General features: G+C 50.4%; 1 protein-coding gene across 4 annotated transcripts in view; it reads right to left on the reverse strand.

The window, feature by feature from the left end:
- Nucleotides 1-25,346, reverse strand: part of LOC125940207 (uncharacterized) — a 149,209-nt gene extending 123,863 nt beyond the window's left edge. For 3 of the 4 annotated variants that reach the window (XM_049656031.1, XM_049656030.1, XM_049656029.1), the window contains exons 1-2: nucleotides 25,181-25,346; nucleotides 6,126-6,353 (exon numbers count right to left, since the gene is read on the reverse strand). In XM_049656031.1, coding sequence (XP_049511988.1) covers nucleotides 6,126-6,353; nucleotides 25,181-25,238 — 286 coding nt within the window. In that variant the 5' untranslated portion in view covers nucleotides 25,239-25,346. The remainder of the gene's footprint in view (nucleotides 1-6,125; nucleotides 6,354-25,180) is intronic. The other variant, XM_049656032.1, reaches the window with a different exon arrangement.
- Nucleotides 25,347-26,336: the final 990 nt, after the last annotated feature.

Here is a 26,336-nt window from a genome sequence, read left to right on the forward strand (position 1 = left end):
ACAGGTGTGTTATTGAATTCCTCACCACTGTAAAAATTGTCTCATTGACAATCATCAACGCTTGCGGAGACAATACTGTCGTTGTTTTCTACAGAGTAGCTACAGTGAGATACCGTATAGGCTCGTGTAAGGGCCGCACCCATGTAGGAGCCGCACCGTCACCTTGGCAGCCCGCAATCTGAAAAAAAAAATTTCATCGGAGAATAAACCCCGTTCGAGGCCGCGCACGCGCATCGATCTATTTTCACGCGCTGCGCACTTCCGCATGCCCCTAGTAGGTGACGTGAGCTGCCCGTTGAGCTGTGATGCAATGATACGCAGATCCGGGGTGTGCAGTAATCGCCGGCTGTGCCGGCACCATTTTGGCCAAAAGGTCCGGTTCCTTCTGAGGTCCGCACCTGGTGAAAATAGCGAAAAAAAGTGCGGCCCTTACACGAGTCTACAGGTACTTCATTTCATAAGTGGTCCGAAGACGTACTGGACAACCTACACTTAAATGCGTCCTTGCTAAGCTGGTTCAAATTTTGGTGATCGAGGCATCGTGAGTGGCAGTGACTATCTGGAAAGAAAATAACTTTATCTTGCTGAAACGTGTCGTTATTTAATATGTTATTCGTCGTTGTCGTGTTATGCAGCTGCTGCAGTTTCCATGACAACAAATAGTAGGAATGCAATTTTTTGCAACTTCAACATTCCTTTTCTCCAAAATTTTGCGGTTGTTACCAGCCAAAATATTAGGGCACATATTCTGACACAACACTATCAAGAATACGTAACAAAATAACTGTGGATATATATAAAGCTTTTATGAAAAATAACAAAATTTTGCAAACTCACATTTTTTTTCTTTTTTACCTGAATTATAACATCATATATGGGGTTGGAGCTAACAAATTAGTGTGCAAGAATAAAGCGCAATTTATCCAGGGTAATAAGGTGAAATTCCCGCTTACTCTGAATCAGGCTTCATTGTTTTTTTTTCATATATATCATGTTTCGTTTTATAGGGCACAATTGAAATGACACTCAGGGTGACTAAAGACATTTCTTGCACAATCTGAGGGGGATACGCATCTTTGTATCTTACAAATGCCCACAATAAAAAAAATACTCGGGAAGTTCGAGTTTTTGGCTGGTTCATTTAGCCAGAACGACTTCAAGTTTTTGGCTGGTTTATTTGGCCAGAACGACACTGCGCCATCATATGAATAAGTCTTCGTTCACGTACAAGAATACCAGTAATGTGACAGCATTTTAAAAACTAACTGCAAGTATTTCATATAACGTACCCAAAGGCCTAACTGGCCCCGGTTGCCAGTAGATACGATGTACTTTGTTGAGCCACGTTTGGGCAAATTATCCTAAAGGACGACGACACAGAGACATTTTGCGCTATTGATGTATCCTCGTCTTTCACGCATTATGCGTAAATTTGGTACATAAACTTGTCAATGTGTTTATAATAATGCCTAGCTCTCTCTAAAACAGCATACAGAACTAGGAACTTTTTATACATGACGCAATAAAACTTTCAGAGTAATCACTAATGCGCACCTAAGCTCTAAAATGTACACCACAATTATTGTCGCACACGCAATTGGATCAAACAAGGCTAGGCGACAAAATAAAGAGCAGATAGCACCAGCGATAACATTCCAGAAACTTTCAATACAGACAGGCGCCTCTTGCGCTGGGTGACAACTTTTAACGTTGCTCTGGGTGATAACTTTTAACATTTGTCAGCCGCTGAAAGATGGTGAACGTAAAACATAAATAACTACACGGAGCAATATTGGTATGCTTTTGTCAAGCTTCTTCGCTGCTTTGTGCACGTACTTGTGAGATGTAACATGTTCGCCTATGGCTAAACCTAAACGTTTTGTGTGGTTAGCTTTCTGGAGAGCTACTTCATTAAAGAGCAACTGTTCACGCTCACTAAGCGTCGAGCTCTCAGCAGAAAAGCATACACATTACTTTGAAAAGCTTTAGAACTACTTTGTTGCTAAATCATTAGTAAGAAAGTCAGCTGAGAGTTTGGTCGTAACTTTGGCACGCTAAATTAATTGTACGAGCCGATATAGAATAAGTGCCGGCTGCCGGCGCCTTCGATTATCCTTGCACGTTGGCTTCGTAGCATTCTAAAAATAATTCAATAGAACCCTCGACGCTTTTTGAGAACCTATGAAATTCCTATAATCATTCCCTTTTGAGTTTGTCGTATCACGACAAAGCATTCTAGGAATCATAAGTTATTTCTAGCAGACGGCGTCATTATCGCCATTTCGCCATTATCGAGAACAGTGATAATGGCGGTGGGGCAAGCTTTGAGGTGAAGTTCAGGACGCAGAAACAACTTCTTTACAGCGAAGCTGTTAAGGGCTCACTCTTCGATGGTAGCGTCCGGCAATATAAAAAAAAAAGAACTCGATCTCATTGGCCGTATGCTGCATGTGCGAGTGAAAGCCCGCGAGGACGAGGGACGAGCGCTTTCACGGGGAGAGAACGCACGGCGGAGAGCAAACGCGACTTCCCAGTGGCAGGGGAGCGATGGGCAAGGAGGGCATCGAAGCACACTAGACTGTGCGTGTGCGTTCCCGCTCTCCCACTGCGGCGCATGCGCGCAGCCCTGCCGGCCTCTGCCGCTGACTCTCTCTGCAGCTCTCGCCCGCCTCTCCCCTAACAATGCCGACAACGGCGTTTAGCCATTCCGACCAACTAGCTGACTCTGAGTGGATAGATGCAACACGGCCGCGCGACAAATGTCCAGCCGAAACACATGGCGCCTCTTTCGAGCCCTCATCGACCCAACTCAAACACGAACCGAAACACAGAAACATTTGCAGAGAGCCATGTACGCTTTCCCTGGCAACACCACTCAATTGGCACAGAAACTCCGGGACCAGTATCAGTGCACAGCCCAAGACTCCCGTGGATCTGCATACTATTATGCAGACAGAGAGAACACGGAACTGGATCAGCCGTTCAAGCTCCATGATCCGCGGGCGGGCCTTGCCAAAATGAAACGAGGCACTGCCCCGGGAAGGGATAAGGTCACCGTGAAGGTTCTGGCGAACCTGCCCGACTAAGCGTACCAGTCTCTCCTCGACTACATCAATGCAATTTGGCGCGGAGACACCCCCCTGCCAATCGACTGGAGAAACAGCTCTGGTAACCTTCATTCCTAAAGCAGGCAAACCAACTGACACAGATAACCTCTGCCCCATCTCTCTCACCTCCTGTGTAGGCAAACTAATGGAGACAATGGTGCGGGACCGGCTATCTGCATATCTTGAACACAAACATGTGTTTGCCGACACCATGTTCGGATTTAGCCCACACAGATTCGCACAAGATGTCCTCCTGCAACTCAATCGGGAAGTCCTTGACCCCCTCGAATGCCCCCATAATGACCGAGCAGTACTCGCATTGTATCTTAAGGGGGCATTTGACAACGTAACACGCGAGATCATACTCACCTAAATCAGACCGACTGTGGCCTCAACACATTCCGATACATACGCCAATTTCTCACGGATCGACATTCCCACATCCGCATTCAAGACAGAGAGCATGGTCCTTACCTACTCGAGACGCGGGGAACACCCCCCCAGGGCGCGGTACTTTCCCCACTACTGCTCAATCTGGCCATGATGCACCTTCCGGCCCAGCTGTGTAGTGTGACCGGCGTGCAGCACGCCCTGTACGCCGATGACATCACCCTGTGGGCCACGCAGGGCAGCATAGCGGACATTGAAACCACCCTGCAAACAGCGGCGACGGTAGTAGACCGCTACGCTCGCTACTGTGGTCTTTAATGTTCCTCCAAAAAATCTGAATTTGTGCACCTCCACCCCTCGCCGAAGTGCACAACTCGAATCTCTCTGTCTCTTGGTCCCATACACGAAGCTGAAGAAAGCCGGGTACTCGGACTCTACATCCACAAACACAGACGGCCAGATACTACATTGACCAAACTCCGTAAGGTGGGGGACCAGGTGGGCCGCATGGTCCATCGGGTTTTCAACAAACGCGGGGGGTTACGAAGTAAGGATGCCTTGCGGCTGGCAAACGTCTTCGTGACCAGTTGAATTCTCTACTCGACTCCTTACCGTCACCTAAGGAAACAAGAGGAGGAGGCCCTTGAGGTCATCCTCCGTAATATCGTTAAGCGTGCCCTGGACTTCCCCGTCACCACGTCCAACAGCCGTCTTATGGCCCTTGGGGTGGTGAACACTTTCCAGGAGCTCTGGAAAGCGCACCTTACAAACCAGTACACACGCCTGTCGCAAACGGAGTCAGGTCGCCGCCTTCTTGCTCGACTCTATATCCAACACACCATTCCCATGAAGGATAGGTTTTGCATCCCGGACCTGTGGAGACGCGCCCTCCACATGCGACCTGTTCCAACTAACATGTCACACGAAGATCATAATGGCCGGCGCAAGGCGCGCGCGGAAGCTCTAGCCCGACATTATGGCAACAAAATAGGTGTATACTACGTGGACGCCTCCGGTCCTCACCACCCACGACGGATGGTACACGGCGGCGGTAGTTCACAACAGCAACACAGTTAACGGCCTCACCTTTAGATCCCGCAATGCAACAAACGCTGAAGAAGTCGCCATCGCTCTCGCGCTCTTACATTCCGACTCGAAATACATAATCACCGACTCGCCAGGGGCCTGTCAGAACGTCGAACAAGGCTGGACCCCCTTTCTAGCCTATAATATTGTCACGGGTGTCGACATTGTCTGATTTCCTCACTGTAACAATATCTACATAAATTGCATACGAGATACGAACCCCGCACACCGTTACCTTATGTGGTGCCCTGCTCATCAAGGGTTAGCAGGAAACGAGGCGGCAGACGCAGCCGCCCGCCCGCTCTCTCACTGGGCTGTTTTCTCCTCCCCACCCAATCAGGAACCCAATTTTCATCCGGCCTCTACCTTTAAAGATATTACAATATACTATCAAGACCGTCATCGCATTTACCCCCGCCCATGTAAAGGCCTTAGAAAGGAGGATGAGCGGCTCTTCCTCTGCTTTCTAACGAATACTTTGCTGTGCCCGGCAGTTCTAAAACATTTTAACCCCTCATTTAGTGGCAACTGTCCACACTGTGGTGTGGTGTCTTCAGACACCTGTCACATGGTGTGGGCCTGCCCCTCCAACCCAGCCATTCCCCCCCATCCCCAACCCAACGTGGGAGGACTGGGAGGCGGCCCTGCTCGGCTGCCACGACTTACAGGCCCAACAAGCCTTAGTCGGGCGCGCCCGGGCGGCGGCTACCGCCACTGGGGTCCCCAACTAGGGACCTCCACCTAGTATTTTTAAGGACCAGTCCCTTACGGGCTAGTCCAAGCATACTTCCTGTCCCTCCATAGCAAAATGTTTTCACCCCCACCACCACCCACGTAGCCAGCGTTTTGACAGCAGTTGTGTGCGGTCGCACAAACAACGCGCACAAATGTTGTCGACGGCAGCGGCGTTCTGCCCGCGTTCGCACCGAACGAGCGCGGCATTAGTGACGTGTTTATGAAGAACGTGCCAACCTCTGCCGTACACCCTATGCTGGTGTACCGTAGTGACCATAAGGCCATGGTCCCTGCGGTCACTAAATAAATGAAAACCTCCGGATCATATATATTTCTCATTCTTTAATAGTTCAAATAACCAATTACACCATCACATCTTAATAGTCGTAATTGGAAATACATAATTCCCACCATAGTACAGCTTCGCTGGTCTTTCATCCCCACCCTAGTGGCAGGGCTGACAGTTTTCTTTTTTTTTATGTGGCAACATCAGTATATCACTATGAGAAGTTTGAAAGGCCTAAGGTAACGCGCAATGTTGTGGCGTTCGCGCAAACAAACCTTTGATGTCCAGGAAAGCTGTACATGATATAAGTATTGCCCATAACAGGGCGTCATCACATGATTTCAATATGACGCATGCACGGTCACCCCTGTCACGTCCACAGGTATTGTGAAAATTGCACACTGTTTACTTTCTGTGACTGTTCGTTGCATATTTGTTGCGCAAGTTAGGCTGTTGTGCAAGATTGAAATAGCCCTATTCTAAGCAATGATGAACGAAATGACCGTCCGTGTAGAACTTACTTGGTGTGCAGGTATTGAAGCAGTGGAACAAGTCATAGAACGCTCCACAGGCGCCGTTATCGGAAAAATGTTCCCATGGAAATTCCCTGCATTCTTCGGCTTTTCCATCAAAGCCGTACATTGTCGTGACGTCGGGATAGGTTTCTTTCAACATATCACATGTACGGCGATCATGACGAATGCAAGCTTCCCAGCTCTGCTCCTGGGCGTGCTTTTCACTTTTCGTTCCTTGAAAAATAAGAGAGTTTAATTTTATCTATAAAGTTCTCGAAATGTGTGTGCTAGACAGCCGCTCGAAGGTGAGTTTTTGGGAGATGGAAAGTGAGATTTTCAGCTCAGATTACATTGCAACGAACGCAATTGCGCCCTACTCATTGACAGCCCCGCCTTCTCAAAACGGGTGCTCGATAGCCTGGAACATTGTCTAGTCCTCAGAGGCTTGTATTGTCTAAATGGTTAATAATTATCATTGGTGAAAAGAAATTAAATTATCAGGTGTTTGCTGTTGTTGAATATTGTAAACATTTTACGTCATTCAAGTGAGAGAGAAGGCGCTTATTATTCCGCTCTCTTCGAAAAAATGTGCAGAAGCCATCGACAATGATTGTCAGTGTGAGCGAATAGCCCGGAGGAACGAAGGCGCGAACGAACGAATGAGCAAACCAACGATCAGAAGACTGAGTGAGCGAGAGAGAGAGAGAGAGAGGGTAAGAGCCAGCTAAAGAACGAACGTTCTCGTGGCCGATTCCGAAGACCGACCTATCATTGACCTACCACCGACCAACTACAAGAACGGTCAAAAAAGCAAAAGAAATCTACTCGTTTCAAGTAAAATTCAGTTGCAAGTAAGCGTTTGATCTCCATAGTATACTTTACTTAACGCTCCTTAGGTCCTCGTTTACCACTTAGCTTCCTCCTAGACTCTTCTTCTTGCCCTCTTTATTACTAACCATGGCATATCAAACGCGCTTAACGAAGCCAACGTTAAGCGAAGCTTTCTCGAAAGGTATATATTAAATTTTGTGCAAACCCATGCGTGATGTGTGGATGAAATGTAGATGCAGCGTGCGTGTTGGAATGTATGTGAATAAGTGAAGCGTTCGTAAAACGGTTAATTAAAAGCTATATAACTTACCATAAAAAATCAGTAGCCCCTCTCCTATCGAGGAAATGGGGGTAAGCGAAGCTTGTCGTGTGTTTCTTCGGTGTTCCTCCGAACGAATTATACTGACGAGTACCACGTTGTGCTCGAACCAAAACCGGTCGGCCACACGCACTGCAGCTGGCTCCGAAGTTCCGGTTGAGAAACTCGCGTTGAAACCTGGCCATCGCAACGGGAAAGTTGGCGCTAGCGTTGCCGATGCGTGCACCACAGTTGTCAAGTTCCTGGAGGGCAAGACGACACTGACGTTTGGCTCCAACATCGCGTTCCCGAAACTCGGGGTCGGCGGCTCTTCGCTGACATTTCGCCTCAACATCGTGCTCCCTCAACTCGGGGTCCGGGACTCTTCGCTGACGTTTCGCCAGGGCTTCGGAAGCCCTCACGCTAGAATGGCCACGTCGACGACGAGCCCTTTCCAGCAATAAGTTTACCACGGTGGTCGTCCACCAGACTGGCTCGACTACGAACTGCGCCACAGTGCGAACAACGAACCCGCAGGTGACCGAACAAGTAGCCATGGCACTCGCTCTGCTAGATGATCGGTGTGGAGAAGTGTACAGCGACTCAAAGGCGGCAGTCAGAGCATTTCAAAAGGGCCGCATATCAATACAAGTGGTCAGGACCTTGAACACCAGCGATGGGATCGTCCCTCACACCATTTACTGGTTTCGCGCGCGCGTCACTCGGTAAAGGGCGTCGCCCTGAACCCCAACGAGTCGGCCCACGCAGAAGCGCGCGCGCTCGCCGACGGCCGTTCTCTAGAGATGGGCGATGGTTCCAGCGCCGACGACGACGCAGGGCATAAACTTACTCCAACCACACACAAAGAGATTACCAAATATTACTACATGGCGAGGAGGGTTTTCGTGCCCCCACACTCAGACCTAAACAGAGCACAGGCAGTCTCATTGCGCTCACTCCAAACCTATTCGTATCCGTCATTAACATATTTAAATAAAATCGATCAACACAAATTCCCTGACGCCGCTTGCACCGCTTGCGGGCAGACCGCTACGTTAGCACATATGCTCTGGGAGCGCGGGTCGCTCGGCCCGACTTCCAACAAGACCGAGTGGGATGCACTTCTGCACAGCGCAAACCTTCAAGACCAAATCGTGGCCGTCCAGCGTGCCCGCGACAGGGCCGGTAAGCTATAGACCTGCCGATCCCCACGTGGGAGTAGCCGGGAGGCGCGAGGCAACCTCCACGCCTGCACTGGATCCTAATAAAGGTGTGCTCACTCACTCACTCACCACCTGACACGTGCAATCAGGCACGCACTAGGCACATGTTTAGTAAACCACAACCATGGAGTAGCCGTGGCTTCAAACGTTGTCATACCTTCGTCGTCACGCCATCGTCGTCATACAGTCGCCATCTTATTGTCCTCGTGTCACTGTCGGCGTTATGCCGTCGTCATAAATTAAATAACGGCATCTCATTTTCGTCATGCCGTCGTCGTTACACGCATTTGTCGTACGATCGATGTCATTGATTCTTAGTCATTCCATCGTCATTGCGCCAGCGTCCTACAGTCGCCGTCAGGCCTCCATGCTCAGTGACTACCTTGGCAAGCGAGTGCCACAGCAAACTGGGACGACATCGTAGTATGTGGCAAATAGCCGAAGCAACGAAAGCCTCATAATTACGACTGCACGTGTTAAGTAAACATGACTTCAGGAATATGATCTGTCGCTTCGTTGCTCGACTGCTACTCGCATTAGCATCGACAGTCATCGTGAGATGGGTTCCGTCGTAAACTTTTTGACGTTGCTACATTATACTTTTCATGTAAGCGCACTCAGTGACGCGGGAACGTAACCGTAAGTCGTGATTAATAAAACATTGCCGTTACGCGCTTCTAGCGGAGGCCACGCGCTGCTTAAACAGGACTGATTACTTTTGTTGTTCCAGTTGTTCTCGCCAGCGTCAGATACTGTATTACCTCATTTCGTTCACAAATTAAATAACCCTGAACTTCTGTTAGTCTTTTTGCTTCAACAGTTTCGTTAGACAAACCTGAGAATTGCTTGAACAACGTCTAGGGTCTCTATCTGGCGCTTTTTAGGACATGTTGTGACGTTTTTTTTATTATTTCAGCTTATTATTTTTAATATAGACCCGGTTTTTTATTATTTCTGCCAGGATATGTAAAAATGTCGCAGTTCCGCCCAAAAGGCGAAGCATCCATTCCAATAGCAAATGTGTAGACAGCTATAACAAGGAAGGATGGTACTTTTATCGGCCGTATGAGCTTGTAAACATTCCCTTACTATCTAAATTAACAAGCGTGGTGTCAGGCGCGCACAAGCAAACCTGAGCACATCACACTCGATGACCGCGCACACTCGCTGTCAAAACGCTGGAGTGAGCAAGCGCGCCAGCAGCGAGCAAATCGACCTTCGGGCTGGCTCTCCCCAGGAAGCATACCAGGAATGGTCCAAGCATGGTCTAATTCTAACATATATTGGTACCAGTTCTTAACCAACGCTGGCATATTGGCGAAGTGTAACCCAATCCAATGCTGGCCCAGAATTCAAACCAGGATAGGCCGAATACAATGCCAATGCAGCAGCCATTGTGTTACTAGCGCTAAGAAATATCGTTGCCATTATTAATGCCAGCTTCCGGCCAATGGCCTTTGCATGACGAATATTGTAAATATGCTGGCTCTAGACATCTCAGCCATTATTACCGCGAACCTTCTGCTAGGGGCATTTTCGACAGCAATTGTCCCTGTACTGTTTATATCGAATCTCGCTAGGAAAACGCGACAGAAATATATTAAGTCAGGAATCAAAAGCCCTCTACACACGCCAATAATAATAAAATAATACTGAAATACAATTTTATAACAGTTTATTTACAAATAAATAAGCACAAACAGGCGTTATCCGTGGACCTAAATGTGTGATGCTGAGTTATGTTAAAATAGTTTATTTGACAGCAAGTGCCAAAGAGCCATCTCTCGTGAAGCTAGGTGGATGAAGGTGGATTAGGCAGTGCCCTGAGGATCGGAACTAGGCAAGGTGCCGAGGACGGTGGGCTGGCCAGGGCTTTCAGGGCAAGAAGCTGACATGGGTAAGCTGGTTGGTCAGCGCTAGGATGACGGCGGGCTGGTCAGGCCCCTTCGGGCCACGATAACGCAGTGGTTTCATTGCGTTTGCTGTCACCTCCCACAGCGACTTCCCCTTATTTGGAGGAGATGCTTGCGCTGGAAAATAAAAACAAATATTATCAGAGATGACGGAATGACAAATGTATGTCGCAATGTTTTCATGTTGACAAATCACCATACTACAACAATAGAGTTGAAGCCAAACATTTCGACAGAATTAGCTGACTGGTTGGGAAGACTAATTAGGACTTTGAGAGTGACTCCAACCAAACAAGGGAAATCATTAGTGCGACGTTTAGGAGCTCATTCGGCTCCTTCTTCAGGGGTATTCTTCGGAGGTGGCAGTGTGCACCTTTTAAAAAGGTCCTTCGTAAAAAGAGGAGGGGTGGAGAGAGCGGAAGGTGGGATGACACTTGACAGGGCACCTTTTCTTGACAGACGGAAAAGGCGAAAGGGTGTGGTGGCGACGGCGTTGCTGTCGGCTGGGTTTACCGATGGTGGGGGCGCTTCTTTCGCGGGAATGCCATTGAAGGGGGGGGGGGCGGAGCGGGGGGGGGATAGAAGTTTGAGCAGACAGTTCGAAGGAGTAAATCAAAAAATTTTGCTGCAATAAATTTCTGAGGCAACCATATGTAATATTATGGCGATAGCAATTATATGGACACTCCAACCGCATTTCAGCCGTCGCCGTAGCCGTGAGGTTCTGTATAAAGTCCAAACGCGATGAAATCGTGGCCGCGCGCCGTACGCTGTGTGCGCGAGTGCAAGCGTACGAGGGTGAGCCGGAAATCGCGGCTCAATGTAGCGCACGTGAGGGCGGAACGCAGGCCGGAAGCGCGCGGTCTTCTTTCGCGCGCGAGGCACGGGGGCGAGGTGACGGAGAGAGAGAGGAGGGGGGGGGGGCGTTCTGCTCTGTCGCCTGCTCCTGACAGCGCGGCCTTGCGGATGCCATATCTTGAAAGCGATCGGCGATGTGGGCGAATAGCGCGCCCGCGCGCACATCTTCAAATCGATCTGCAATGGTGACAAAGTGCGCCTGCACTTTGCCACACCGTGCTTGTCTATTTATTTAGTAAGCGAATGTTTACAACTTTATACGGCCCATTAAACTACTATCCTTTCTTCGTATAATTCTCTACGAATTTGCTACCGCAAACGATGTTTCGCCTTTCAAGTGAAACTGCAGTAGTTCTTCAACATATATGACATATTTCGTAGAAGGTGTTACAGAGAACATTTACAACACAAAAAAATGCGCAGGATCCGTCCATCTTCTTTACACCACACACCTAGTCAATTAGAATTAAAGAAGTGCAACAAAACATATTGCAGCATAAAATGCCTAATTTCAAATAGTGTAGATACAATGTGGCCTTCGTGCAATATTTTACATGTGAAATCCGAGAACCTCGGTCAGGAAGCACTAGCAAAAATAGGCGTTTACAACACGGAAAAAGAATACTGCAGCGTGCGCTTGCTGGAAATGATGTTTGAACTAGAATACTGAGAACAAGCGCAGTTCCTCGGAATGACTAGCAGGATCAGGCAGCACCCATGGCACGATAATATAGAAGTCCTAGAATTTGGGCGAAATTCACAACCCGTAATCTACGCTGGTCACTATTCAAAGGCTCTTAATAAAAGAAGTTAGGCAATTACAGGCACTTTATTTTAGCCAGCGCTGTTTCAGTAGTATAGATACCGCGTGATAATGCGTGCATTTGCAGCAGTATAAAGCATTCATCCTAATACAGCATAAAAGAATTTTCAATCCAGCCTACATCGTTTCTGTTCAGTAAACGTTCATGGATCTACTCAAGAAATGTATCAGCACCTGAATTCACGCAGGCAAAAAATACCTAAAATAAGATATCAGACTTAAATTATTCTTTCGGCTCTGCGCTCACTTACTGCGATAGCAGCATATTCCAGCAGTGAAGACCACTATTTTACTTTCAATTGCCATCTTTTTTCTGAAATAATTGGATTCCACCACTACGCCGAACTCTACAATGATCTAGCGGTGTATGAAAATGTATTCGTTTAAATAAATTACATTGTAAAATATATATTGTAATATTAAAAATGTAATCAATACACATAAATAGCTGTTTTAAATTTCTAGTCAACCTAAATTTGGAATCCGAACATCACTGCCCCAAGTTATAGCAGGCCAACGCAGCATAACATTGCAGTCGCCACGACACATCGACTGAAATCAGAGATTCGATTCAGTGCAGAGCAGCTGTGAATGGAAAAAAATTGCAACGTTAAGCAAGCAAGAAAACTATAATAAATTTTAGAGCTTCAACACTAATATGCATACATCTTGGAATTAAAGCTACAAGAAAAAGCGCTTGAGTAGCTGGACATAATTTTTAAGGCGACGGTGTCCTGAAATTTAGTTCATTGAAACAATTTTGCTAATTAAACACACAACTCAAAGTGCCGTTTCCTAGTGCACTTCATCTAGCGCCTTCGAAAATTTACAGCATACGCAAAACAAATGCACTCACCTTTGTAAGATCCACGTTCATGTGTTTCTGAGTTCATCCCAAATCGAAGACGGTTGCCGCCAGCGCCGACTCTTTTTTTTACGTGTTGCCCTTTGCCTATAATTAGTTCTAACACTCACAAAACTCCATGGCAACATTGCTGCGTATTTTAAGATGTAGGCTTCGCAGTAGGAATGACGACCGCCAGTGAGCAATTTTCACGATAGCAGCGCGCTGACAAGAACGGATAAGACTGCAAGCACTCACGTTAGCCAGTCGGTACGCTAGCTATGCATAGAAGAAAAGGGATCGAGGAAAGAGAGAGAGAGAAAAGACTTTATTCGAGGTCAGACTAAGACCTATAGATATTCCTCCGCCAGGAGGACCATGGCCAGCTGGTCGGCGAAGGCCGCCGACGCCAACCACACCCGCCAGTGGGGAGGTGGGGGGTTAGGGTAGTGAGGGGATTGTAGGGCTGCGGGGCAAGAGAAAAGGATGTGCTCTACATTTGCGTACGTAGAGGGGCAGTTGGGACATGAGGGGTCTGAGCGGTAACGATCAAGGTATAGGCGTGCTGGAGTGATCAAGGTGTTGAGCTGGATGGCCCTGAGGGTGCGTACTTCGGCAGTGGAGAGACGAGGGTGTGGTGGCGGAAGCGTCTGCAATGAATGCCGGAGGTGTTTGTAGTGCTGCTTCAGAGTTTTCTTATAAAAGTGTGCCTCGTCCGCTATGGGCGGGCAAGGCCAGGGGATCGTCGGCGCCCGGCTATTAATCTCGCGGGCAAGCTCATGAGCGAGCTTATTGCCGATAATCCCCGCATGACCTGGCACCCACACCACAGTGACCAAAGCAGGGGAGAGAAGGGAGAGAGCGTCAGAAAGGTCGTCATGAAGATTATCGGGAAGTCTGTTGTCGCGAAGAGCCCTGATTGCCGCCATGGAGTCCGAGCAAATGCGATACCGAGGAGAGGGAGGAAGAAGGGTTAGTTCGTGCGTTGCATGAACGATCGCTGCCAATTCAAGGGATAGAGAAGAAGTAGGAAGTGAGAAGGGGCCAGCGGTGGAAGTGATGGGAATGCCAAGGGGGGTCGGCATTGTCACACAAGCAGTGGAGCCATGAGTTTGGTAATACGCTGCGTCGACGTAGCATGTGACAGTGTCCGGTGGAAAAGGGTCGTGGAAGTGAGCGCGGGCTTGTCGTCGTCCCTCATGAAGATGTGGGGTCATATTAGAGGGAATAGGGGGACAGCGGAGATTGCTGGGAAGAGGTCGTTGAGGAGTGTACAGAGGAAAGTCAATGGGCCGGATGCCAGCCCGCTGCAGTAGCCAATGACCCTGCGCAGAGCTGGATAGGCGGCCAAGTTGTCGATCCCTATGGAGGCACAAGAGCTCTGCAAGGGGAAGAAATAAGCCTGTTGCGTATAGTTTGGCTGTGGATGCGTGTGTCGGAAGATGTAGGGCAGCTTTATAGAGAGTGTTTAAAGCCGATTGAATGCGATGCATTTGCGTCTGCGTAAGTGTGCAGTATGGCAGGGAATAAAGGATTTTGTTCAAGGCAAAAGCTGTTACAAGTTGATTGGCTCTGCATTCGTCGAGACCGCCGCGCCGCCTGACCACTCGTCGGACTAAGTGAGTTACTTGGTGGCAGGTGGTGATCGTGGACTGTATTGCGCGGCTGAAAGAGTGGTCTTGGAGGGGAAAGCCTAAAACCCGGCAGGATGACGTGCGGGGGATGGGAGTACCGGCGAGAGTGAGATTAAGGAGGGGGTTTACAGACCGTTGGTACTTTGTAGCGGAAAGGAGCAGCAGCTCAGATTTCTCTGGAGCTTCTTGCATACCAGAGCGGGAAAGGAATTCGGAAATGAGGTTGAGGCCGGATTGTAATGTGAATTCCACCTCCCCCGGTGAGCCGTGAGTACACCAAAGGGTTATATCATCAGCATAGAGAATTGACTGTAGGTGCGGAATCTCCGACAAGGATTTTGCGAGAGGGGCTAGCCCGAGATTAAAGAGGGTTGGAGAGAGCACAGCACCTTGAGGTGTTCCGCGGGTGAGCGCGATGGGCGGGGACAACGTGGTCCCGAGTCCGAACTGAGCTTGTCGAGAGCGGAGAAAAGAAGAAACGTAACAGTAGAGTCGGGATCCACAGCCGGTGTCTTCGAGGGGGGAGAGGATAGCGTCATGAAGTAAGGTATCGAAGGCCTTGCGCACGTCCACAGTGACAAGTGCGTGAACTTGACACCTCGAAGGTTGAAAGAAAGTTTCCTGGAGAAGGAGAAAGAGGTCTTGAGTAGACATGTGGGGGCGGAAACCAATCTGATTGTGCGGAAGGAAGTGAGTATCGTCGAGAAGATCCGTAAGACGTGCGAGTACCATGCGTTCCATGGTTTTCCCGACACAGGAAGTAAGTGAAATGGGTCGCAGGTTGGAGAGTGTGGCGGGCTTGCCGGGCTTTGGTATTAGAGTAATGATGGAAGAGGTCCATTCATCGGGAAGAGTGCCGTTGGCCCAGTGTTCATTTATTTTGTTTAAAAGAAATTCTTTATCCGAATCAGGCATGTTCTTCAACAGAGAGTAAGTGATGTGGTCCGCACCCGGAGTGGTACCAGTTTTGTTTTGAGCCAAAGCTCGTTCTAGGTCCGGCAGAGTGAAGGGGCTGTCCAAACCGCTATTGGAAGGCCCTGTGTACTCAGGGTACAGGGAAGGAAGTGGAGGAGGGATGTATATATCCGTGACCTGTTGAAGGAGGGAAGTAGCACCATGCTCGGAGAGATGCTTTTGGATTGTGGGGAGAGGAGCAGGTTGAGGGCCAAGGAGGGACCGGAGGATCAACCAGGCTGATTTAGTGTGGAGGGAAGAGTTGATAGAATCGCATATGCGATTCCAATTTGTTGTCTCAAGGATGGAGCAGTGAGTTAGTATGTCAGTGTTGAGTATGTCTAATGTATGTCTAAGCTGGATGTTGTTAGGTTGGGTGCGGATGCGACTAAGGAGGCGTTTACGGCGTCTCCAGAGACGCATGAGGTGTGGGTCAGCGTGGTCCGACGGGGGGTTAGCTTCTGTAGTGGTGGTGGTCTGCGACCGCGTTCGCCGTAGCGAGTCCACCCACACATCATAGTTGGGAGTTGACTCCTGGACTCGCAGGCGACGAAAGAGGTGCCAGTTGGTCTGGGTGATGCGTTTTTTGGGTTTGTGAGTGAGTGTCAGTTTAATTTCAATTATGTGATGGTCGGATAGGAGGGTGTCCGGAAGGACTTGCCAAGTCTCTGGAGGATTGTGGCCATGGTGAAAGGTGAGGTCAGGCGTTGTATGACGTTGTTTTGCGTTTCCGTCTCGTGTGGGTGTGTCTGGTGTATTGATGAGTGTATATGAGTGCTGCATAGTGTGTGCGTGAAGAAGGCGGCCAGGGCGCAGAGTGTTTGGGTAACCCCAGATGGTATTTGGGGCATTGAAGTCTCCGCCAAGAATAATGTCACGATGTTTTGGAAAGGATCGAAGAAAATGAAAGAGAGGAGAGAGAATTGTGGTAGAATTTGGGGGATTATAGACGTTCACAAGTGTGAGAGGTGGGTTCGGGGGGTCTGGGTAATACGAAATGGCTGTTACATATGGAAGTAACGTGGATGGAACATCTTCCACTTCATAAGCGATATCCCGGCGAATATAAATGGAAGACAGCGGCGCGGCGGGGTCGGCGTGCAGAGCTCGGTAGCCTGGGATGTTTTTGGTATGCCTTGTTTCTTGTAGTAGGATAAAGTGAGGTAGTGTGGTTTGCGTAAGGAGCCATTGCTGTAAGGGGGTGCGGTTTGTGGAGAGGCTACGGCAGTTCCACTGAATTATTGTGATCGCCATGATGCTTGTTATTGGAAGGGTTAGGTGGAGCGAGAAGGGTGGCGGGCTTAATTTTGGGGGCTAGGCCTACTGACGCAGCGGGTATGGGGTGGGTGCGCTTGAAGGGGTGGTTCTTGTCTTCCATAGGGCCTGGGGCGTCATTAAATGCTTTGTTTATGGTGGAGTTCAGATTGTCAAGGGACTGTGTGAGGTTTGAAATGAGCGTCTCGAGGTTGGAAGTACGTTGGTCTTGTGCCTCGATACGTTTTTGTTGCATCTCAACGAGGGATGTCAGTGCGGTTACGCGAGAGGTAAGCTCCGTCAGCCCCAGCTCCAGCTGTTCAACGCGGCAGGGAGAGGGGGAGGTTGTGGGTGCGGGTGCGGGAGTCGTCGGCGACCTTACCTGGTGTACAGGTTTCTGCAGGGGTGAATCTTGCTTCACCGGAGCAGGCGTGTGGTATTCCGCAGGCTTCGGTTGTGCACTCGGTGCTGGTTGAATCACAGGGGTTGGTGACACCTGGGTCAGACGCGGGTGCTGGCCCCCCCACTGGGCATGTGTAGGCAGTAGGCTTGACGAGGCGCGCACCTTGGGTATAGATGAGGGACTGGAGGGTTTTACTGGGGGTTGTGACGTGTTCAGACTCTTCCACTGCTGTCTGTGTAGGAGGCGCTGCTTCTTGGCCGCGTTGGCGCAGGCTTCATCCCGTTGCATCCGAACTGGGCATATTTCTGCAAAGGGAGTGTGATGGCCTTGACAATGAAGACACCATGGTGAGCAGGAATGTGGTTCATCAGGCTGGCTGATGGGTGTGGAACAAGTGGGGCACAGGCGCTGGTTTCCGGGGCAGGCACACGTGCGATGTTCATATTGCAGGCAGATAGTGCAATGATGGGCCCGGGGCTTATGGGGACGGCAGCAGAATTTGAGTCGTTGGTAGTACACGGAAAATGGAACGTGCATGCCGGCGAAAGTGATCAGGGCGGAGTTCGTATTTCCCATGCGGCGGGCCAGTAGGATGTCGGCTTGATAGCTGTCTAAATCACGCAGAAGTTCTTCTTGGGTAGCGTCAGGGGCAATTCCGTGGATAACCCAGCGGCACGAGTTGGTTGGAGCTGCTAGGTATGGAGCTACGGCATATATGCGGCCAGCGAACACGATGCTCTCAACACTGAGAAGGCGGCTGGCGAGTTCGATGTGGTGGGTCTTGAGTATGGCGAGGCGGTTGCGATTGCGTAGATGGACTGAAACGTCGGCACAAGTATGCGCCGGGAGCTTTGCTGCTCGTATGAAAGCTGGGAGAATGTCCAGCAGCTGGGCGGAGGTGGCGGAAGGTAACGCTGGCAGGTGGACACAAACCGCATGGAGGTCAAAACTTGGGCGGGCAGCAAGTCGAGGCTTTCGGACATTTCCGGGCGTTGTCCATTCTCCTTCAGGCTCATCCAACTCGAAAGGTTGAATGAAGAAAACGGCGTACACGCCACGCTCTCCCCCGCAGGACTTAGCCCCACCGCGATCTTCGGGCGGCAGCGACGGAGGGAGGCAAGAGGAACAATAGTGACAGCCCCCCCCCCCCCTCCATTCCACTGTGCCTGCACGCGCAGCCGATTCTACTTAGCCTGGGCGCTTCATTCATAGCGGTGACCAGGCTTACGTGGGTGTGTGGGGGAGGGGGTGGCAAGGTTCAAGGACGGAAAAGTAGGCAGAAAAAAAACAAAAAAATGATGCCCCGAAGACAGGCAAGGACGAGAGACACGGACACGGACAGAGCAAAGTTTAGGCTAAATTTTCTTTTTCGTCAGAGGCGTCCATATATGGAGTTTACCACGCATGCGCAATGCCGCAACAAACAAACACATTAAAATATGAGCATGATTATTGTGTCACCGCAACATGCCGCGCATGAACCTTTCTTCGCTGCTAAACAAAGAAATAGAAGTTTCACTAACACATGCGTTCCATCTCGAGGCAATATAAAACGGTTCCATCAGCTCTCTGCCAGTCCAATTCTTGATTCTGCCCATACTCTTGATCCTCCAAGGCCGCGGAGCGCACATAAAAAATCTACAATGCGCAGGCAAATGCGCAATACCATTGTTGCTTATCAAAAGCTCAAGTTCCATTGCACGATCACTAATGCAGCGGCTGTATAGTTTGCCCGATATGCGACTTCCCCTGCTTGCTACGTTGTCCGTTGGCTTTTCTTTTAGGGAAGTGCATTTCGGTGAGTGCGGAGTGCAAAAACGCCCGTGTACTATGCATGGGGCGCACGGGAAAAAAGCGCCGGTGGTTAGGATAAATCCTAAGTCTCCCACTACGACGTGCTTCGTAATCATATTGTTACGGGGAGAATATATATAGAATGGATATATTTACAGGGTAAGGCGCACAACGCTGCAGCAATCGTTCAGGGGAGCGCGTGCACACCAGAAAAAACCACCCGTCGTCGTCGTCATCGTCCAAGCACCGACCACAGGATCGCCGCTCGTGACATTACCCGCCGGCGGCAGAAGCACCGTCCCGGTGCAATTAGGGCCCGGGCTGAGAGTGGTACGGTTTTAGACGCGAGACATGGACTATGTCACTCGCGATTGTTGCAGAGGCCGACGTAGGATTTAGCGGAGCGATTTCATAGGTCACATTAGTGACTTTGCGTACGACGCGGTAAGGGCCAGCATAACGGGAGAGAAGTTTTTCGCATAGGCCAACGCGACGTGACGGGAACCACAGCAAGACGAGCGATCCTGGAGGGAAGTTCACCTCCCAGTGTCGGCGGTCATAGAGACATTTTTGTTTGACCTGTGAAGCCGACAAGCGATCGCGGGCAACCTGACGGGCGATGTCAGCACGGGCAAGAGCATCACGAGCATAGGCAGAGGATGTGTCTGCGTGAGCATGAAGTATGGTGTCCATAGGTAATGGTGGGTCGTAGCCAAACAGTAGATAAAAAGGTGAATAGCCAGCTGTGTCGTGACGAGAAGAGTTGTAGGCGAAGGTCACAAAAGGCAAGTTAATGTCCCAGTCTCGGTGGTCCTCAGACACGTACATAGCAAGCATATCTGTGAGAGTACGGTTGAGGCGTTCAGTAAGGCCGTTTGTCTGTGGATGGTACGCAGTGGTGAACTTGTGATTGGTCTTGCAAGAACGAAGAATGTCGTCGACCACTTTAGACAGGAAGCAGCAGCCGCGGTCCGTGATTAACTGATGAGGAGCACCGTGGCGCAGGATGACGTCGTGAAGAAGGAAATCGGCTACATCAGTAGCACAGCTGGTGGGAAGTGCTCGTGTAACAGCGTACCGCGTTGCGTAGTCAGTAGCGACTGCAACCCATCTATTGCCAGTGGTTGACATGGGAAAAGGCCCTAGAAGATCGAGTCCCACCCGGAAAAATGGTTCATCAGGGATGTCGAGGGGCTGAAGGCTGCCAGCAGGCAGTAGGGCAGGAGTCTTGCGTCGCTGGCAGTGGTCACAAGCCGCAACGTACTGTCGCACAGAACGGTAGAGACCAGGCCAAAAGAAGCGCCTACGGATGCGATCATACGTGCGTGACACGCCTAGGTATCCGGCCGTCGGTGCATCGTGAAGCTGGCGCAAAACAGTAGAGCGAAGATGCGCGGGGACAACAAGCAAGAGCTCAGCGCCGTCAGGCCGGGCGTTGTAGCGGTGTAAGGTGTCATTGTGGAGCGCAAACATCCGTAGGGAAGGGTCAGGGTGTGGCGAGTTGAGACCGTCTATAATAGGCCGCAAAGATGAGTCGCGGCGTTGTTCATCAGCTATGTGGGCGAAGTCTGTAATGGCCAGAACAAAGGTGTCAGATTCATCTTCCAGTGTATCAGGGGGATCGACCGGGTATCGTGACAAGCAGTCAGCGTCTTGGTGAAGCCGTCCAGATTTGTAGAAAACAGAAAATGAGTACTCTTGCAAGCGGAGTGCCCAACGGCCAAGGCGACCAGTGGGATCCTTGAGCGAGGAGAGCCAGCAAAGCGCATGGTGGTCTGTAATAACTGAAAAGTGCCTGCCATACAGGTACGGACGGAATTTTGCGATGGCCCAGACGAGTGCTAAGCACTCGCGTTCTGTGATAGAGTAATTTTGCTCCGATGGCGACAGAAGGCGGCTTGCATAGGCGACCACGCGGTGGAGGCCGTGCTGCTGTTGTGCAAGGACGGCGCCTATACCGTGGCCACTGGCGTCGGTACGAACGTCCGTGCTGGCTGACGGGTCGAAATGTGCTAGAACAGGTGAGTTCGTTAGGATGGCAACGAGCGATGAAAAGGCGTCCGCTTGGTCACGACCCCAAGTGAAAACGACGTCCTTCTTGAGTAGGCCAGTTAGAGGGCGGGCCACTTCCGCGAAGTTCTGGACAAAACGACGGAAGTATGAACACAGGCCAAGAAAACTGAGGACATCCTTGGCCGACCGTGGAGTAGGGAACTGACTAACCGCGCGGACTTTGTCAGGGTCTGGCTGCACGCCTGCAGCGTCAACAAGGTGGCCGAGAACGCAGATTTGACGGTGCCCAAAGCGACATTTCGACGAGTTAAGCTGAAGACGAGCGCGGCGAAAAACATCAAGGACGGTGGACAGGCGAGTGAGATGGCTCTCAAACGTAGTCGAAAAAACGATAACATCGTCCAGGTAGCAAAGGCATATGGACCACTTGATGCCTCGAAGAAGAGAGTCCATCATGCGCTCGAAAGTAGCAGGGGCGTTACATAGGCCAAAAGGCATCACTTTAAATTGATAGAGGCCATCAGGAGTCACGAAGGCGGTCTTCTCGCGGTCTTGGTCGTCCACAGCGATGTGCCAGTATCCTGAGCGCAGGTCGATGGAAGAGAAATATCTGGCGCCATGCAAGCAGTCCAGCGCGTCATCAATACGCGGGAGAGGATACACATCCTTCTTGGTAATCTGGTTAAGGTGGCGGTAGTCTACACAGAATCTCCAGCTATTGTCCTTCTTTTTCACGAGTACGACGGGAGAGGCCCAAGGACTGCATGAGGGTTCAATTATGCCTTTGCCCAGCATTTTCTCCACTTCCTGTTGGATGACAGCACGCTCCGGAGCTGACACACGGTAAGGCCGTCGGTGAATAGGACTCGCATCGCCGGTATGAATGCGGTGGGTGACGACGGAAGTCTGGCCCAAAGGACGGTCGCCAAAGTCAAAGATATCCTGGTAGGAAACCAGCACGCGGCGAAGGGCAGCGGACTGTGCCGGAGCGAGGTCTCCTGATATCATGCGGGCGAAGTGGTCGCAGGACGAACCTGACTGCGATGACGGCGGTGAAAAATCCGGTGGAGGTTCTGTGGTCAAGGAAGAAACCGTGTGGCCGGCCATTGGGGTCAGATGAGCGAGTGATATGCCGCGAGGAAGAACTTGCGTCGAGTAGCCAAAATTGAGGATGGGAAAGGCGGTGCCGTTGTTTCTAACTGTCACCACCGTATAGGGTAGCGCGACGTTGCGTGTCATGGCGACCTCAGGAATAGGGCAGGCAACGTAGTCGCCGTCGGGTAGGGGCGGAAAGGCTGACAGCTGGACGTATATTGCGGCTTGCGGAGGCAGTCGAAGAAACTCGACGGAGCGTAGCCGGGGTGGGCCGGCATCAACGTTGTCGGGGCACGAAGGAAGTTCTAGCCGGAGAAGGCCCGCGGAGCAGTCGATAAGGGCAGCGTGAGTGGACAGAAAGTCGATTCCCAAGATGAGGTCATGGGGGCACTGTTCTAGAACAGCAAAAAGAACAGATGTGTGGCGACCAGAAATAGTGATGCGTGCAGTGCACATTCCAAGTACGGCAGGTGTACTCCCGTCGGCTACTCGGACGGTAGGTGAAGTCGCGGGCGTCAGGACTTTCTGGAGGCGGCGCCGGAGGCTCGAGCTCATTACAGAAATTTGTGCGCCGGTATCAACAAGAGCGGTAACTGCCACACCATCAACCAGAACTTCAAGAAGGTTGCATCGGGTATAAGGGACAATCAGAGGATTTTCAGGCCGGGTCGTAAATGCAGCGTCACCTCCGGGGGCTGCACTGGCTAGTTTTCCGAGAGGCGGCCAAAGGGAGACCGAGAGCGGCGAGGTTGGGGCGAGCGGGACTGACGGCGCTGGGGCGATGGTGAGCGGCTGATCCGGTTTTCCCTAGGAGGACGTTCAGCACTTGAGGCCTCAGGACGGAACGACGGGGCATATGGTGCATGGTCCGGGCGATTGTAAGTGTTTGGGCGATAGGACGTGGGCCAGCGGCTGCGGCAATGGCGGGCGATGTGTCCAATCCGAGAGCACGTGAAGCAGATGGGCCGGTCATCAGGTGTGCGCCAATCGGCTGGATTTCGATAACGTGGCCTGAAGGTAGTGTTCGGTCTTGCAGCAGCGACGACAGGGGCGACCGGGTTGGTAGCAGTATGACCGTTATCAAAGGTGGGTAAAATGCCCATATTCGCGACCTCTTGGCGAACCATGGCCTGAATTAGCGAAATCGGAGCCAGGTTGTTGCTTTGCATACCGTCATGAGGTGTAACGGGTGCCATGGCCTCGAGTTCTCGACGGACGATCCTGGTGACGTTTTCTGGAGCTTGCGCTTGCCGAAGCGTGGCTAAACCTTCGCAGGAGGACGTGGCAGCCGTATTAGGAAGTCGGTCGAAGCGGTGAGTGATACGTTGACTTTTGGCCAGCTCAAAACGACGACATTCAGCGATGACCTACTCCACCGTTGAGCAGTTCTTACACAGTAGCAGATTGAATGCGTCGTCGGCTATGCCTTTCAGTACGTGGCCCACTTTGTCCACTTCAGGCATGTCCTTGTCGACCTTGTTGCACAGAGACAACACGTCCTGAATATACGAGATGTACGGCTCCGTAGACGTCTGAGCACGAACTGCGAGCTCCTGCTTGGCCGCTAGTTGTCGTGCGATAGGTCTCCCAAATAGATCGCGTAATTTCTGCTTACAGACGTCCCAACTCGTCAGATCTGCCTCATGCGTCTCGAACCAGAGTAGCGCAGTGCCCCGCAAATAGAAGATGAGATTCGCCAGCATTATGGTCGGGTCCCACTTGTTAGTGCGGCTGACGCGCTCATACATTGCCAGCCATGCATCGACGTCCACGCCGCTGGTGCCGTTGAATGTCCCGGGATCACGAGGGTGCAAGAGAATGACCGGTGACGGGTCTTGGTCACACTGTGTCGCTTGATCGGTCATTGTGGTGGCAGCAACGCGCCGTCCGCTGCGAAGATCCAGTTCCCGGTGTTGTAGCGAGCGTACCCCGCACCTCCACCAAAGATGTTACGGGGAGAATATATATAGAATGGATATATTTACAGGGTAAGGCGCACAACGCTGCAGCAATCGTTCAGGGGAGCGCGTGCACACCAGAAAAAACCACCCGTCGTCGTCGTCATCGTCCAAGCACCGACCACAGGATCGCCGCTCGTGACAATATTCTGGTTTAGGCACATAGAACCCTAGATTTCAGATTTGTATTGAGTTTTTTTAAACGTCAATTAAGCTTTAAACTGAGTAACCCATGTTGGCGAATCCACAAGCATGTCGGTCCAATAATTCCGGCCTAGTTGAACGGCAGTGCTAATACAGTTTGCTGCATGTGCAAAGAGGGCCAACGTTTGGTCTCTATCAGAATGGCCCCGCCGATATTCGATCCACGCTCTTAATCTTAGGTCATGATTGGGCCGGGAATTAGAACGGCACAGTCCATATTGGAACTACGCTGTTAACCTTAGGCCATCAGTCGTCCAGGAACTACCAATACGTATCGAACGTTGACCCTAGCTGACGTGACGCCAGGATCGCTTCAACGCGAACTAAGCGGCGACACCATAGATCACACGAAGCTATCAGCACTCGACACACTCTGTCCCCATCGCAGATCGGTTTTAAGATAGCGGCCGCGTGGCCGCGCCTCATGCAGGCGCTGCAGGAGTAGAAACCCCCCCCCATACTCCCTCCCCTCCCCCAGGTGCATTGCGCCCGACGGAAGAAGGCGCGCTTCCTCTCCGCTTTCCTTCTTTGTGCGCACGAGATTGAGCCACCATCGTCCACTGACCCTCGCATGCTTTCACTCGTACATACCACATATGGCGCCTGGCAACGATGTTATCTCCCGCGAAATTTCTACGGAACACCACGGCGACGACGACGGCAGTGATGCTCCTACAGTGTTCATATAATTGCAGTCGCAATAAAACTAAACAAGCAATAACAAATACAATATTTGACGTCGGCACGTCCACATACATCTGTCCTGACGCGAACATTATTCCACTCTTATTAGGATAACACGCTAAACCTAAGTATTTCAGTATTGAAAGGAACTGAAATACTGTTGTCTATTTCAGGTCTTGCCTGAAATTTGCATTAGGAATGTTCATGAAGCTGCACTAGAGAATGGTCTGCCTATTTACAGCGTTCTAGGTACGTCAGTGTACATCGCCACAGCTTACCCGCGCGTAGAGACAGCCCCATGGTGAGCGTTGCAATGAAGATGATCGGATGTGCCATCCTAGGAGTCTTCTGACTCAAGGGAAGTTACACGAATTATAGCGACTTCCACAAGCAGGTGAGCCCGTCGTGTGCTCCTGCTCCCACAACGTCGTTTGTAGCTGGGTAAAAGCTAAAGTACGTCTGTGTCAGCGTGAAACTACATAATTTATGCCCCGGTAATGAGGAGGAGAACATACGATTCGAACATGTGTTACTCAAACGAGTGCCGCCATTGCGACGTTACAGTGCTTACGAACAGCATCTTATTTGATGTCATCGCCTGCGAATTATGTTCGAGTGCTGTTTGCGCAAGCAAGCTTGTCGAACCAAAGGGGCCCAGAGAGTAAGAGAGCTATTTATTTAAAAGCATTAGAGCTCTCTGCTTATAGCCACTATGAGCGCTTACATGCCACTATGGTGGCAGATAACCATTCGGGGAGGTTGATTTATAATGGGCACGTAACCACTGGCACATGGCCCGTGAACTGGGCATTCCAAGTAAAGGAAGTCGGAGAAAATCAAGGAAGTCACTAACTATCATGAGCTATCCTATTAAGATGTTTGTGGGATTTGGAGATAGTAAGTATCCAACATTAGTTTTCGTGTCATGATTTAATGTTTGATTAAGCAGAACAGAGAGGCGGGCACTTGCACTACTTTGCAGGTAAAAATTTCGTAAGTTAAACTGGCGCGTCCGGTTTTTTATACTAGAGTGACGTAGCCAAAGTATCAGAAAAGAAACAGGAGATTATAAAGTACTATTTTATTAGGAGGTATGGGTACTTTGAAGATACCTATGAGCCTACGTAAATGCAAGTTTTATGCCGAGATGTATTCTTTCATAACCCATAAGGGAGTTACACTGACAAGCACCACTTAATCTGTCGAATTAGCCACTACTACGCGACTCAGTGCACGACGTGAGTCCAGTTAGAGCCCAGTAATCCTCGACATTAGATGTTTTTTGGTGGCACACTGGTAAAACCAAAGCACACGTACAATAACGCACTGTTCCTGTCAACTGAACCTATCGAAAATCGTTCGAACAACCTCTCCAGTTTCTGCAGTGCAAGTAGTGTAAACAACTTGTGTCATGCATCTCACCAATGAAAAAGA

This window comes from Dermacentor silvarum, chromosome 9, assembly GCF_013339745.2.
Source record: "Dermacentor silvarum isolate Dsil-2018 chromosome 9, BIME_Dsil_1.4, whole genome shotgun sequence".
Taxonomy (NCBI): domain Eukaryota; kingdom Metazoa; phylum Arthropoda; class Arachnida; order Ixodida; family Ixodidae; genus Dermacentor; species Dermacentor silvarum.